Consider the following 15,089-nt stretch of genomic DNA (forward strand, 5'->3'; position numbering starts at 1 on the left):
CTGCACATAACAAATGTTTCCATAAAAAACAACAGACTACGGATATTCCTGTGTAAACTATTCTAGTGTATTTACAATTCTCAAAGGTAATAAAAATACAATTTTATCCAAAAAAATAATAAGAAATTTAGCACAAAAAAGGAGAAAATTTCGGATGGTAAAACTTTATATTACAAATGCATAAAAACGAAAATTAATTTCATATCGATATTATCTACCTATAGTAAACAGATGAGATGGAGTTTTTATAAGATACTTTAATAATTGGTCATTAGAAGTAATAAAAATGACGCGTTCTTTAGAAAACGTAACAACATTGTTTTATTACTGGTTAACCATCAACCAATTCAAATAAGAGCTTGTAAAAACTCCATCTAGTCCCAAAAAAAGTAAACCAAATAAAATGACGATCTATCCTTGAAACAATAAAAAAACTTGAAGGGATACATGATTCCTCTTTCCTCCATTGAGTTTAAATCCCAAAGGGCTAGAGAGGAATCTCTTGCATCGAAAACGAGGCCAATTATTTTCAAAATGCGCAGCCAGCTTGCCTTGGTTTTCCGACATAAGCCGGATTGAAAGATAAATCTATCACCGGATTTTGAAAAACTGCCGCGTAAAACAATATGAGCGCTAAATTCAATCCGTTATCCTGAATGCGCCACAAATATTGAAAAAGGTTAAAGATTCCTCTCTAGCTATTCGGGCTTTAAACTCAACGGAAAATATCTTTAAAGTAAATCGAGAGAAGTGAAGGAGAGAATTCGAAGTAATGACTTGTTTTATCATGATTGTGAAAAATTAGTTTCGGATAAGAAAATTGCAAAAATCATAAAAAAATAATCAATATTTTTGAAACACCCCTGTTTCAGATACTCATTGTTTGAGTGGATTTTTTTACTAAAACAATTAGCCTTAAAAAGCCAGGGAAAACCCATTCAATTCACTGAATCAACGAGACAGGGGTGTTGTCAAGTAACAAAATAACAACATCATGTACAAAAATTATATCGAAGAAATTTCAAGTAAAAACAATTATTTCCAAAAAATTAGAAGACATTAATTTTGATTTCAAAGAAAGAAAACATTTAATTCGATTTTAATGAAAACATTTAACGTGCTGTATAATGTCTGACGGTCCATCGATGTAAATCGATTGGATCATCGATTTTAAATGTCGAGTCTTTGGTTTAAATCCATGGTTATTTAATATTAAATCAAATCCAGCATGGAAAGCATCAATGCATTTAAAAGTATTCATGACCGGTAATTGCAAGCCATCAAAAGGGAGGTCAAACACGAGAGTAATCTGCCAAACAGAGCGTTACCTTTCTTCTCACTGATTGGAAAAGATGATTTTCGAATCACAAACCCTGAACGTAAAATCATGTAACTCTGATTCTCAACATCATGGTTTCATTCCTCTTGGTGGCGGCCGAGCGGGAGGGGTCCCTGGAGCTGGCGATTCTGGTAGCTATAAAAGACAAAGAACTTTAATTAAAAAAGAACGATTTCTTCTGACAAATGGAAACTAAGTAATGGAGCTGTTTAGTAATAATTTTATAGCTCCGGCTACCATTTTAACACGTCATAGTTTATAAAACTTAATATTGAAATGTCCAAACGTTACTGGACCGGGTAGTTAGACAAAGAAGAGCTCCTTACATCTTGTACAAGTCTCATTCCCAGCAAACTTGGTGGACCGTTCGGTTTGGAAGGGTTCCTTGGTGGCGGCGTTGGAGGGATATCAGGACCGCCCCCGTTGGGCGTCTTTTGATAGTTGTTTGGATGGTGCTGATTGTTGGATGGAATAGCGGGAGGTGGTCTATAAAAGTAGAAGGGCGTGAACAGCATGTAGAAATAGCTTGATGAGAAACGAGAAATGACATGAAAAAAAGAAAAGAAACAAGCAACATGCTGAATGGACCTACCTAATGATTAACATCAGATGAAAATAAGAAAAAAGTGACAATAATTGTACAAAAATTCAGAATGGAAAAATAAAGCTTGTGTGTTGAATAATGTAAAATGGTAAAAAGGAATGTCCCCAAATACGAAAATCACTTAAACCATTCAGACCCAAAAAACCTTTTAAGCTGTTTTTATCCCAAATTTGCCCAAAAAAATTTTCCTTAAAAATCTGGCTACGTCACATTTTGGGCATTGTCATTTTGCATCATTGTGCAAAAAATCAGAAAAAAATTATGACTATGAGTCAACATTGAGAAGAGCTATATTTTCTTATTTGGTTAAAGGGAATTTCCCTAAAATACGAAAATCCGTCTTTTAAGGCGAATAAGAATTTTCCAGGAAAAAAGACTTCAGCCATTCTTTAAAGAATCTTGCCCTCTATCTTTGTACAAAAAATCAGAAAAAAGTAATGACAGGATTTTGCACAAAGTCCAAAAAACCCTATTTTTAGGTAGTTTTTGGCCCAAATTTGCCCAAATATATTTTTTTTCGAAAATCGGGTTCCGTCACATTTTAGGCATTGCCATTTTGCATCATTGTGCAAAAAATCAGAAAAAAATAATGAGTCAACTTTGAGAAAAGCTATATTTTCTTATTTGGTTAAAGGGAATTTCCCCCAAAATACGAAAATCCGTTTTTTAAGGCGAATAAGAATTTTCCGGGAAAAACCACTTCAGCCATTCTTTAGAGAATCTTGCCCTCCATCTTGGTACAAAAAATCAGAAAAAAGTAATGAGAGGATTTTGCACAAAGTCCAAAAAACCCTATTTTTAGGTAGTTTTTGGCCCAAATTTGCCCAAATAAATTTTTTCTCAAAAATCGGGCTCCGTCACGTTCTGGGCATTGCCATTTTGCATCATTGTGCAAAAAATCAGAAAAAACTAATGAGCCAATCCTGAGAAAAGCTGGTAACAGACGGACGGACGGACGAACGGACGGACGGACATGGGTTAATTTATAGAACCTCCACCGGGGCACCCGGAGGAAGGTCCAAAAAGCTACCTACATAGATTGAGACATTCAAAAGACAAACAATTTCATAGAATTACCTGTGTGGAATATTGTTTTTGTTTGATGTTAAATTTTTATTACGAGGAGGTGGTCGCTCTGGAATAGCAGGTGCAACCTAAAGGAAAGGAAATGGTGTTTAAAAAGGTTTGTCACGGCCGCATTACAATTCAACAAGATGCCAACATCAAAATGACCAAATTACAAATTTGTTGTTTTCTAAGATGTAATTTCGTTCATTCTGATTTACAGGTTTAAATATCAAAGACTTTTTCTCATCCGTTCTTCATAATGCAAGGGACCCTTATAAGACTTTTCAAGCTGACTATCGCTTAGCTCGCAAATGTTTGAGGAGTGGAGTTTCGAATTAAAAAGAATTATTACTTTACAAAAACTTATACACCTTATCTCTAATTTAGACAATTCAAGAGGATTTCAGCATTGTCTAACTTAAAGTTCATCACAGCAAAGTCAATGCGATGCCTTCTCATGATATCAATGAAATAACTTCTTTCAAAATTTCCAAGCAAGGATCATTTCCGTTGACTTTCTGTCGCCTTTTACGTCAAAGGAAGACATAGTACCCAGAGGGAACTAATTTTCGCTTTTTTCGCGGTTTTTTGGCAAAACCACGGAAATGAGAAAATGCTAATTACAAAATTAGCCATTTTCATCATTTTTCATTTAGGAAAATGAAAGAAATGTGTCCAAAATAGGGCAAAATAGCTTAATCCCAAATTAATTTTCGCTGTTCCGATTTTTTAGAATTTTTTTTGACCACGAAAATTAGTTCCCGCTAAAATTAGTTCCCTTAAGGTAGAGAAATGCTCTCCAAAAGAGCTTACCGGTTGGGTAGGTACGTTTGGTTTGGGTGGTGATGTGACGTGAGGATTGAAATTTTCCATTTCGATGTAATGAGCCAATGCAAGGTAAATGAAAGTGTATTGACCCTGCACGTAAAGACACATTTGTTAAAAATTGCTTAATTTTCTATAATTGTTTAGTACAAATCGGATAGTAAAAGTTAAATCCATAAAGGGAACCATCGGTGTCAGAATAGCTCATCAAGGTTCTAAAATATCAGTTTTCGAATGGAAAGAATAGCGAAAAGAATCATCAGACGAACAAGCTAGAGAAAACTACAAATGAAAGATACCTCTAATTGCACCATGTTAGCTCGTTGTGTACGTACATGTTGTACCGTCTTTTGAACGTCTATCTCACAATCTAGCGCTGGAAAGAAAAGGAAAGTTTGTTACCAACAATCAGCAACAGTTAGGGTTGTTTTCCTCGACTTGTAGTCATAATAAAAGCAATAAAAACAAGGCGCGATAGGAATCAATACTGAGTTTTGCCTACAAGATCATCTTAATAAAAAAGAGATTTCAGCCTAATTGATTTGTACGTTAATGTAAAAAGATAAAAAGATAATAAAAAGATTCGGTCAAAAGTAACTTTGAGGGATTTTTGAGCTTCGGGTAATAATGATAGTAAAAATGTTTTTGTAACTTACTTTTTCGTTGGACGATTTTCAAAAGCATATCGATAATGATGAATGTTGCAGTCCTTCCGATGCCATTGCTAAAATAAACAAAAGAAATTGTAAACAAACATCAAAGCATTATTATAATAGGGGTCAATACTAAAATTTCAGACATCATGACTTTTAGTAACGTGGAGTGGAGAATTCAACAAGTAGGGCTCAAACTTGTTCAATTGAAGGATTCAAATGACAATGACAAATGATTATGTTGCGAAATTTTGTATTTTTGAGAAAAAAAAGGTCCCTAGAAGACCAAAATAGGGTGGCCACTATTTCAAAATGTTCCAAAAGATTTTTAGTCCATGGATGAAATACCACTTCTCAAAATCGAGGTGGTGGCATGCAAAAAATTCTTGAAAACTCGTATATGTCTGAATTGAGGATGTTCTGTTTGATTTTTTTATCGAAATAACAAGAATGATTTAAAATCTTCTCTATAAAACAAAATTTCTTCAAATTTGAATAAAAATTCTCGCCCCTCGAATATCAAACCGAAAAGGATGGAAAGGTCTTTGCTCATTCTTCTTTTTCCCCTAATAGACTTCAACAAAAGAATACGCACCTGCACTGGACAACGATTGGATAATCATAATCCTTTTGTTTGAGATTGATATCGTGCAGAATACCAAGGATGGAGCCGACGTTCTCTGGTAGACCATGTTCTGGCCATGCAATGAATTGATAGTGATACACCGTCCGCGTTCCCTTCTCAGGCTGACAAAAGAAAAGTGAGAGGGAAACGCAAATTACTGATAGGGGTCTTCGAAAGCTGCGTGAACGTCAAAATTGAAAACGTCAAAAAAGAAGACGTTACAGAGCAAAACATATCGAAATGGTTTCGCTCCATTATTTTCATTGGATAACGGGACTGCAACGTTTTTTTTTGCTCCGAAACATGGTCTAAAGTCTAAAATCCGAAAAGCACTCCTTAATGAAGAGCTTTAGTGAAAATTTTGAAAGCATGAATATTTAGGTGGCTTGGGACTCTGAGCCAGGGCTACCCTAGGCTGATAAAGGATTATACTATGACTATGAGACCCTGGCTGAGGTTTCAGAAGCAGAAGTGTTTTTGTGAGATTCTTAAATGAAGCTTCGCGAGTTACTAGACTTACACCCATACGTATCATTTACAACATCTTGTCTCTAAAAGTGGTTATACATGCTAAAGCTTTACGCTCATTTACCTCGTCATTATTTCTGAGTTCGAACTCTCTGAGGACAAATTCTTGGGTCTCCGTTTCTTTATTACAAGCGATATCGAATTGACCAACTTTCATGGAGTGGTCACAATCTGGCCAGTATTGAGCACATCTTTTCTACAAGGAAGATGATGTTTAATGAACTTCTTTCTAACTTATACCGAATTGACCGAATATTGAACTTTGCTAAATCGTATTTTGCTTTTGGATTGAAACCGAGGGTACAATTGTTAACAGATGTTTATAATTAATGAGGATGCCTCCTTCAAATGCGCATGTGAAAGAGCTGTTTTTTAGCTACTTCTGTTCTCGAGATGCCTTGGAGTTTTTACAAGATGCTTAACTGATTGGTTATTTTCAAACAATAGGGATGACGCGTTCTTTAGAAAAAGTAATAAAATCGTCTGTCTCAACATTTAACGACCAACAGAGTCATCAAAGAACTTGTAAAAACTCCAGCTTGACCCCTGACCTCAAGACTCTTCAAGGCGTAAAAATGCTCAACAACAAATCAGCCATACTTTTCCTTTCTCGATCAATTTCATTCCCATCAAAATAACATGCGTATTTTCGCTGTATACCATCCGCCAAAAGTCGACTATCGTTTCCTCTAAACACGCTTGGGTTGCAATGTATTCGTGAGAAAACTCACCCTGAAAGATGAAAACATAGAATTGACGTGTGATTGAAAATAGCAATTGCAATTGTAATTTTATTGTCATCATAGTGTAAGCGCAAGTGTAACTTTGTTTTAGGACAGCTAATTTTGGCGAAGTCCCATATATAGTACCAACAAGATAATACAACGACTTAAATTTAATATAAAATTTTTTCAAGTTTTCTCAAAATCTACCGAGAGCACTTCTTATCAAGGTTATTTCCCTTGAGGAATTCAAATATTTTCAAAAGAACGAGAAAAAATATGACGAAAAGATTTTTAAGACTTCTCTTAGCGACTTTCTCACAAATCACTTGAAAATAATTAGAACGATGAGCGATACTCACGTCGATATAAGAAGCATTGATGTAGTCTTGTTTCGGATCATCAGGGTCACCATCTGTCAAAACCACCCTCGTGTGATCAACTACAAAAACGATGAAAAAAGTTACTTGATAAATTACTAGCTGCTTCAAAAGATCAATAAATCTAGGATCTAGTGCCATAAACGAACTACTTTAGCAAGTTTTATGTATCTATCCTTTTAAGTCAGGAGATTTCAACAAACTCGAAGTCCTAACCTAAGTCATTTAGAATCTAGTCTACACTAGACAGAGGGTTCCTTTTCAGAAACTCTGGACAATCACAACTGCAGATAATTTAAATCTGATCGGAGTTAAAAAAAAGTGAGTATCGCTATAATGGTTCCACTACTCGATGTGAGACATCGCATCATGTGAGTCAAATTTTTGAAAAAACTTTTCAAAGAGTGGGCAATGGTTAGTCCAAAATTTTTAGTACAGTCCAATGCAGGTGAGAAGATATTTGTATGAATCGTGACAAAAATACTCAAGCATAGGTCGATTTTGTCTAATTAACAAAACTTTCGTCTAATTAACCAACTTTCGTCGTATAACTTCCAAGGCTACAGGGTTGGTTTTTCACTGATAAGTGTAGGTTACTTACAAGGTACGATGTTCCTGAAGACATTTTTATGTTTGTTATATGACGTCAAACCGACCTTCTTGGTGTATTTGTGTTTATATTCTTGTTGTTGTAATTGCTGTAAGAAGAAACAAGTGATACTTTTATGGACCTACCTGGTTATGCATTTAACACATATATAATTGATATCTACGTGAGTGTGACCATTAAACAATCATTCAGAACACAAATAGTGACGATCTATTAAAATTAGTCGTTTGTTTCTTATAAAAAAACGTTTAGGAACCAAAATTTCCTGCTCTTGAAATATTCTTTCATATTCAAGACTTCGTGAGCAAAAAAAACATATCTCATAAAAAAATTCAGTAATTTTAAGAACATTGATGTATGCTTATTTATTATGTTTTTTGAGCTGAGATATTCTTTTTTTACAAAAATCTGCTTGAGCCATCTTTTACCTACTTTCATGCAAAAAGTCAGAAAAAAACAATGATCCAATATTTCACAAAGTCCAAAAAACCCTTTTTTAGTCGTTTTTTAGCTGAAATTTACCTCAAAACTTTTTTTTCAAAAAACGTGTGACTGAGTCACATTTGAGGGTTTATAGTTATGCATCTTTGTGCAAAAAATCATAAAGAATGAAAGAGCCAATCTCGAGAAAAGCTAATACCTAAGTAATTTATAATGTTCTTATAAAAAAAATGTCGAATTTGGCCAGTTTTTCTATAAAAACACGCCCAGCAACCAAAATTTCATGTCTAAACACATATTCTTCAAAAGTAAGCCCTCATGAGCAAAAAAAACATCTATCTTATAACAAAATTGAGTAATTTGACTAAGAACATTGATGTATGCTTATTAATAGTGATTCTTATAGATAAAAATGCGTTTTTTGCGCCAACAAAATCTTTTACCTATGATGGTACCCTACTTTCATGCAAAAAATCAGAAAAAATTAATGATCCAATTTTTGACAAAGTTCAAAAAACCTGTTTTTTAGCCGTTTTTTGGCCCAAATTTGTCCAAAAGAATTTTTTCTCGTAAATCGGGCTCCGTCACATTTTGGCCACCACCATTTTGCACCTTTGTACCAAAAATCAAAAGATTCCTATGATTCAATCCTGAGAAAAGTTGGTAACAGACGAACGAACGGACGAATGAACGAACACGCAGGTTAATTTATAGGACCTCAATCCCACCGGGGTAGGTCCAAAAAACATTTCGGTAAAAACGGCCAAACTGGAATCTCAAAAACCCGAAATTCAAACTTGGTTATAATATAATCTTAGATCCATTTTAGCAGGATCTTCGATAGAGAAGAGAAAGTTCGCAAATATGACATGATGGACACAAACTCTTACACAATTTTGTACGAACCATAGAAACTGACTTCAAATCAGAAAATAAAAATTACTGCAAGAGAGAGAAACAGCGAGAGAGAAAATTTCTCTCTTCCCTTTAAGATATGTATCATTACCTCAAATTCTTCCCAGAATCCGTCTTTCCCTGAGCAAATCTCACTTTCTTTTTGAAGTTCTGTTACTCTGTCTTTAATTGAAGCTGCCGTAAATTTTGTAGAATTCATGGGCTAAAAGGAAAAATGGTAAACATGCATCACAAAATTTCCAAAGCTGAATTTCGGAAAGATATTCTCTTGTTTTCCCCCTTGGAAAACATCCTCTCCAAGCAATGAAGAAATTGCGTTTAAAATTTGACAATTCATGCTAGAAAAATTAGCTGTGGTTTGAAATAATATGGATCAAAACATACATGTTTGAGATGCAATACGGTTCCACCATTTTTCTCGACCATTGGATTTTCTCTGTAATGATCCACCAGTTCGGTCAAAGTACCAAACTTTGTGCCACCGCCGAAGTCAAAAGAACCATCAATGTTACGAATCATGACGTGCTTTATGATATCCTCAGTTCTGAAGAGAAAAATTTGCTTTGAAATCTTCCATTAGAATGTATTAGAAGCACTAATGAACTACTGGCTTTTGATTGTAAGCAACAATAACAAATAAGAGAAAATCAAATCAAAGAGTATGAAAAATAGCTTGAACAAGCAACATGCTGAATGGACCTACCTAATGATTAACATCAGATGAAAATAAGAAAAAAGTGACAATAATTGTACAAAAATTCAGAATGGAAAAATAAAGCTTGTGTGTTGAATAATGTAAAATGGTAAAAAGGAATTTCCCCAAATACGAAAATCACTTAAACCATTCAGGCTCAAAAAACCTTTTAAGCTGTTTTTGGCCCAAATCTGCCCAAAATAATTTTCCTTAAAAATCTGGCTCCGTCACATTTTGAGCATTGCCATTTTGCATCATTGTGCAAAAAATCAGAAAAAAATTATGAGTCAACATTGAGAAAAGCTATATTTTCTTATTTGGTTAAAGGGAATTTCCCCAAAATACGAAAATCCGTCTTTTAAGGCGAATAAGAATTTCCCGGGAAAAACCACTTCAGCCATTCTTTAGAGAATCTTGCCCTCCATCTTTGTACAAAAAATCAGAAAAAAGAGAATGACAGGATTTTGCACAAAGTCCAAAAAACCCTATTTTTAGGCAGTTTTTGGCCCAAATTTGCCCAAATATATCTTTTTTCGAAAATTGGGCTCCAACACATTTTAGGCATTGCCATTTCGCATCATTGTGCAAAAAATCAGAAAAAAATAATGAGTCAACATTGTTAAAAGCTATATTTTCTTATTTGGTTAAAGGGAATTTCCCCCAAAATACGAAAATCCGTTTTTTAAGGCGAATAAGAATTTTCCGGGAAAAACCACTTCAGCCATTCTTTAGAGAATCTTGCCCTCCATCTTTGTACAAAAAATCAGAAAAAAGTAATGACAGGATTTTGCACAAAGTCAAAAAAACCCTATTTTTAGGTGCTTTTTGGCCCAAATTTGCCCAAATAAATTTTTTCTCAAAAATCGGGCTCCGTCACGTTCTGGGCATTGCCATTTTGCATCATTGTGCAAAAAATCAGCCAATGAGCCAATCCTGAGAAAAGCTGGTAACAGACGGACGAACGAACGAACGGACGAACGGACATGGGTTAATTTATAGAACCTCCACCGGGGCACCCGGAGGTAGGTCCAAAAAAGAATAATATTTAGTCACCTTGCAGTTACAACAAAATTTCCCGGATTAGTGACACTTTCTCGAACCATGAAGCTGCCACTTTTTCCTTTATCTAACATCAGCCTTTCAGAATCTGTACCAGAAATGTGACCATGGAACCATCTGTAGACAAGAATAAGAAAAATATGATTTCATTTATCATTTATCATTTATCTCATCAAAATCTATCACTTTCTTGATGGGGATATCTCATATAATCCTTCAAATATTTCACTTTCTCATCAAACGATTTTTATATTATGAGGTCGAACAAAACAACGAAAAAAAGCTGGAAATTAATGTAAAGTGTAGAATATTATTAAAAAGGAAACCTTCTGGTTGTTGGATCTTTACAATTCATAGGATAGAGAAGTTCAATCAACTCTCCACTCTTCTCTCTTAACTCATTCTCCATGTAATATGTCACCAAACTTGACAACGTTGGGAAAGGATCACCACCAAAGCCCAAGTCAAAATTATCACCTCTGTTTAAGACTTTAATATGAGTGACTGCACCATTCTTCCTGAAAATTGTAGGGAAAAAATGAATACTAGATGAAATAAAAACAAAGTAAGTTGGTCAAAGTAACTGTCCCTTACCTATGTATATGAAAGCAGTTTTAACTTGATGAAAGATTATGATGAGACTTGATGATATTAATGTTATATTTAGAAAATATTAGCTTGACCCAAGTAAAAGAATTTGCACCTAGTCTTCGCAGTGATGATAGGATATCCTCACCTTACAGATAATGTGTAGTCAACTTTGTTGGTGCTTGGTCTACATAAGAAGCTGCCATCCCGTCCACAAGCAAGCAACAACTTCTCAGCTTCCAGTCCACCAATATTTTGATGAAACCATCTGCAAGTTTAGAAAACAAGAGACACATTGAATTTGAATAAAAAGTATTTATTCTTAGCATCCCCCACCAATGAGCATCACACTCTAAGGAATGCTGAACTAAAATCAGAACTTAGTTAAAAAATTACTTTATCTGTTTGTGTAATAAAACTAATGAGTGATAAATTTTTCCTGAAGTTACTCACCTTCTTGTTGAAGCCATTTTTTCATAAAAGTATTTGTTTAAATTCAACTTTTTTCTGTAGAGGGAAAACAACTAATCAGCAAGGCTCATTAGGTCGGAATGAAAAAGTTAGTTTATGAAAAAAACAACTTGAAAACCAACCTATTGAACCAAATTTGTATTGAAAAACATTTTTGCTTGAATAATATTATGTGCAAATTACAGAAAATCAAAATCGGCAAAATAACTCTGAAAAGGTCTTTTAAAACATCCCGTTCTTACAGACCCAGCTAGTGGGACCCCCTCTGAATGAAAAAATTGGCTAATATATTGTCTCAGTGGAAAATGATACTTCAATTTTTCTCCCGATGGAAATAATCACTGCAAAATCTTGTGCTATCTTTTCTATCCCCACTGAGTTATCTGACTTGAAAGCAATGGAATTCAAATTCCCAGCCATAAAATAATATGGGAATATCAATCCCCATCAAGTTTCAGCCTGATTTTTTACCCCAACTGGCTGAAAAAATCCTACTGGGATGTGAAAAGGAGGTGTTTCATATTATCTGAATTCACTTTCAACCCAAATTAGCCTATAATTTTGCCCAGTCCGCCCTATCTTTGACTTTGCCACGAAAGAACGTAAACAAATTATATTGAGCTCCCTACTTGAGCAGATTAGAGGGTTCAGATTTTTCAAAATCGGGTGAATACATGATCAAACGGTCAAAAGTTTTTAACATGATCGTTTTCTATGATAAATTTTGAGTAAGATAGTCCAAGGCTTTCCGATTTCAACGAAGCGATCGGAAGCAAATTAATTTTTTTTAAATGATGGACTAGTTAAGGATGCAATTACATGTTTAGCACCGGCATTCAAATAGTGATAAGCATGTAATTGTATATACCCTTAAAAAATTCTACAATAGTGATAAGCATGTAATTGTATATACCCTTAAAAAATGCTACAATTTTGATAGCTGTGTAATTGCACGCTTAAATCTCGGAAGTTAAGCGCGCAATTAAAAGGATTTCCATCCCAGACTGTCAACCTTTTTTCTTCCAAATCATAAAAGATATTGGAAGGTATATACCTTCAACTGCTCTAACTTGGGACTATCTGACAAAACATGGGATGGCAATTCGGCCACCATTTCACCGAACCTCCAAAGTCATTTGATTTAAGTTAATGAACGGCGTATTAAAAAATACACGATTTCTCTTTCACATCGAGTAGGCAGTATAGACTTAAACTTGTATATTAAGATTACAGGATTTCGAGTACAGGCCGATTTTACTTTCCTTTTGAGTGGTTTCATTTTCGATTTCAAGCCAACATCTTAGCAAAGGAGTGCTCGTTCATAGTAACAGGGGTTTGTGCAAAAAACTAAACATATAAAATTTTCCAAATCCCCCATTTCGATTAAAGCAATGAAAAATGAAACTTTTATATGTTTCACTTTTTTGCACCTATTCTTCAAAATAAAGATTTTAAGTTCTTATTTTATTCAATGATTTTTTACGGCACTTTGTTCATAATCTAACTCTCGCGTCAAATTCCCGCTTTCTTCAGTAAATCGAAGATGAGAAAAAACCTGAGCCACGGATCACGGATTGAAACAAATATATGAAGGGTGGGATTTTACAGCCGCCCATCGTGCAAGGCACTGAGAGGCCACGGGTGCCAAAAAGAAGGGCCGTTTGAAATGCGGCAACCTCATTGGTGGAAATTTGATAAACAGCTGTCAAGGAGCGCTATGTAGCAATCAGTAGAAGAGACCACTTTCGTTTTTGTTGCAGATTTCGATATAAACTTCTCTCAGGGATTACTTGTCAATGTACATGTACACATGTGTTGTGTCAACTTGTCAGCATTGTATTGTTGTAAAGGAAAAGATAAAAGAGGTAAGACTAGCCTAGTTTCTAATCCTGATATAGGAGTTTAAGTTTAGACTGGTAGGCTTTTAAATCGAAATATGAAAAAAATCCGTATAGTGGAACACACAAGAGTGTCTGGAACGAAGAAAACAAATTAGTAGTATACCGATGGGGCGTTTGACGTCACTTGCGCGGAAAGTTACACATTCATTATTTATTAGGGATCTTCGACAAATAACTTTTGAATTTTTTATCAGCATTGGGCCGATAAGGGGGTGGGGGGGTCCAACTGCATACTGATAAAAAACAAACGACCCTGCCTATGCCCCGGACAGTCCGGGGTTTTTTTGATGCGTGCCCGGGGTCCGTATTATTTGTTTTTGAGAGACTACCCCGGACGCCCCAGACAGCCCGCGCGGTCGCTTTTTATAGAATCGCTGACCGCACGGGCTTTTTTCTAATTCATTGAAATATTCTTCCGTGGACAAACGCCGTCTTCCAAAAGATCTTGTAATGTCCTGATTTTGGTGTTTCGTGTGTGAGGCCTGTATTTGAACCTTAAATCTCAAGCAAATTTATGGCGCAAAAATTAGAGCCCCGGACGTAGGTCCGGGGAAAAAGTTATTTTTTTCAGACCCCAGACATTTGCCCCGGACTGTCCGGGGCATAGGCAGGGTCGTAAAAACAAGTATTGAGACGGAAATCCTTTCAGCCAATTGCTTTCTGATTTCGTCCACAAACTCCACTGAAAGCATATGATTTCAATTGCTTTCACCTTTGCGCGCAAATTCGCAACTTTAAAAGTACAGTTTTGAACTAGGTTTGATAAAAACCTCTTTTTTCATTGGACAGCGCTGCCTTTTCCTTCGAAATGTTGCGACTTCATCCCGTCATTTTAACTTTCGGTAGCTACAGTTTTTCTAAAATCAGTGGTTTACAGAGAAATTCCTCTACAAATTGCAGATCGGGTGTTGATCTATAAGCTTAAAAAAGTTCCGTAAATAATTTTACGCGTGTGCCAGCGCGTGCGCGTACTTTCGCACGCCATTTCATGGCCAGGCCTGAATGTACATATACACATGTGTTGTGTCAACTAGTCAGCATTGTATTGTTGTAAAGGAAAAGATAAAAGAAGTAAGACTAGCCTAGTTTCTAATCCTGATATAGGAGTTTAAGTTTAGGCGATGGGAATTTGATGTTCTGTTTACCGTCGCGTTTCAAAAAATATTTGATGCGGCAAAATTTCATTATTCATTATTCATTATTCCTACCTGGTGCTTCTAATCTCCAATGCCAATGAATTTGAATTCCAACGTGAAATCGAGATGCTTTTACTTTTGGAATCAAAATGACATGCGCAAAAATTCAAACTCGTTCGAGACGCGTCTAAAACGCGAATTTCTAAAACGCCCTTGATGCCGCCTACTGCTTAAAAAAATGCCCGCCCCATTCGCGGACGTTATTGGATCCATGTTTCTTACTCGAGGCGCACATTTTGTTAGCGAAGATATTATTTTTGATTCACTTTGAGTGTTTTGGATAGCTTGGCACAGGAAAAGAAGAAAATAATGAGTTTTTAAGAAATAATGAACTTTTTTGAGCGGTGGCTCAAGAGCATGCGGGTGGTCGACGGTAAACAGAACATCAAATTCCCATCGCCTTAGACTGCCAAAATGTTCTCAAAATTTCACAAAAAAGATGGAAAAGGTTCCTCCTCCTACCTCCATGA

The 15,089-nt window shown here is 35.4% G+C and overlaps 1 protein-coding gene across 2 annotated transcripts; it reads right to left on the reverse strand.

Annotated features, from left to right (window-relative positions):
- Positions 1-1,310: 1,310 nt before the first annotated feature.
- LOC136819670 (tyrosine-protein phosphatase non-receptor type 11-like) lies at positions 1,311-11,588 on the reverse strand. Of its 2 annotated transcripts, XM_067075914.1 has the most exons (17): positions 11,505-11,588; positions 11,200-11,319; positions 10,790-10,981; positions 10,458-10,580; positions 9,095-9,254; positions 8,802-8,912; positions 7,346-7,442; positions 6,727-6,806; positions 6,243-6,374; positions 5,707-5,838; positions 5,085-5,236; positions 4,493-4,560; positions 4,136-4,212; positions 3,825-3,929; positions 3,021-3,097; positions 1,666-1,825; positions 1,311-1,474 (listed from the first exon to the last, which is right to left on the reverse strand). In XM_067075914.1, exons 1-17 carry the CDS (start codon positions 11,519-11,521, stop codon positions 1,409-1,411), a joined length of 1,869 nt encoding a protein of 622 aa, XP_066932015.1. In that variant the 5' UTR covers positions 11,522-11,588; the 3' UTR covers positions 1,311-1,408. The 2 variants fall into 2 exon arrangements, with proteins under 2 accessions (XP_066932015.1, XP_066932016.1); XM_067075915.1 differs by lacking the exon at positions 3,825-3,929.
- Between the last annotated feature and the right edge of the window lie 3,501 nt (positions 11,589-15,089).

This window comes from Clytia hemisphaerica, unplaced genomic scaffold (genome assembly GCF_902728285.1).
Source record: "Clytia hemisphaerica strain Z4C2 unplaced genomic scaffold, Clytia hemisphaerica genome assembly, whole genome shotgun sequence".
In the NCBI taxonomy this organism is placed as follows: Eukaryota; Metazoa; Cnidaria; class Hydrozoa; order Leptothecata; family Clytiidae; genus Clytia; species Clytia hemisphaerica.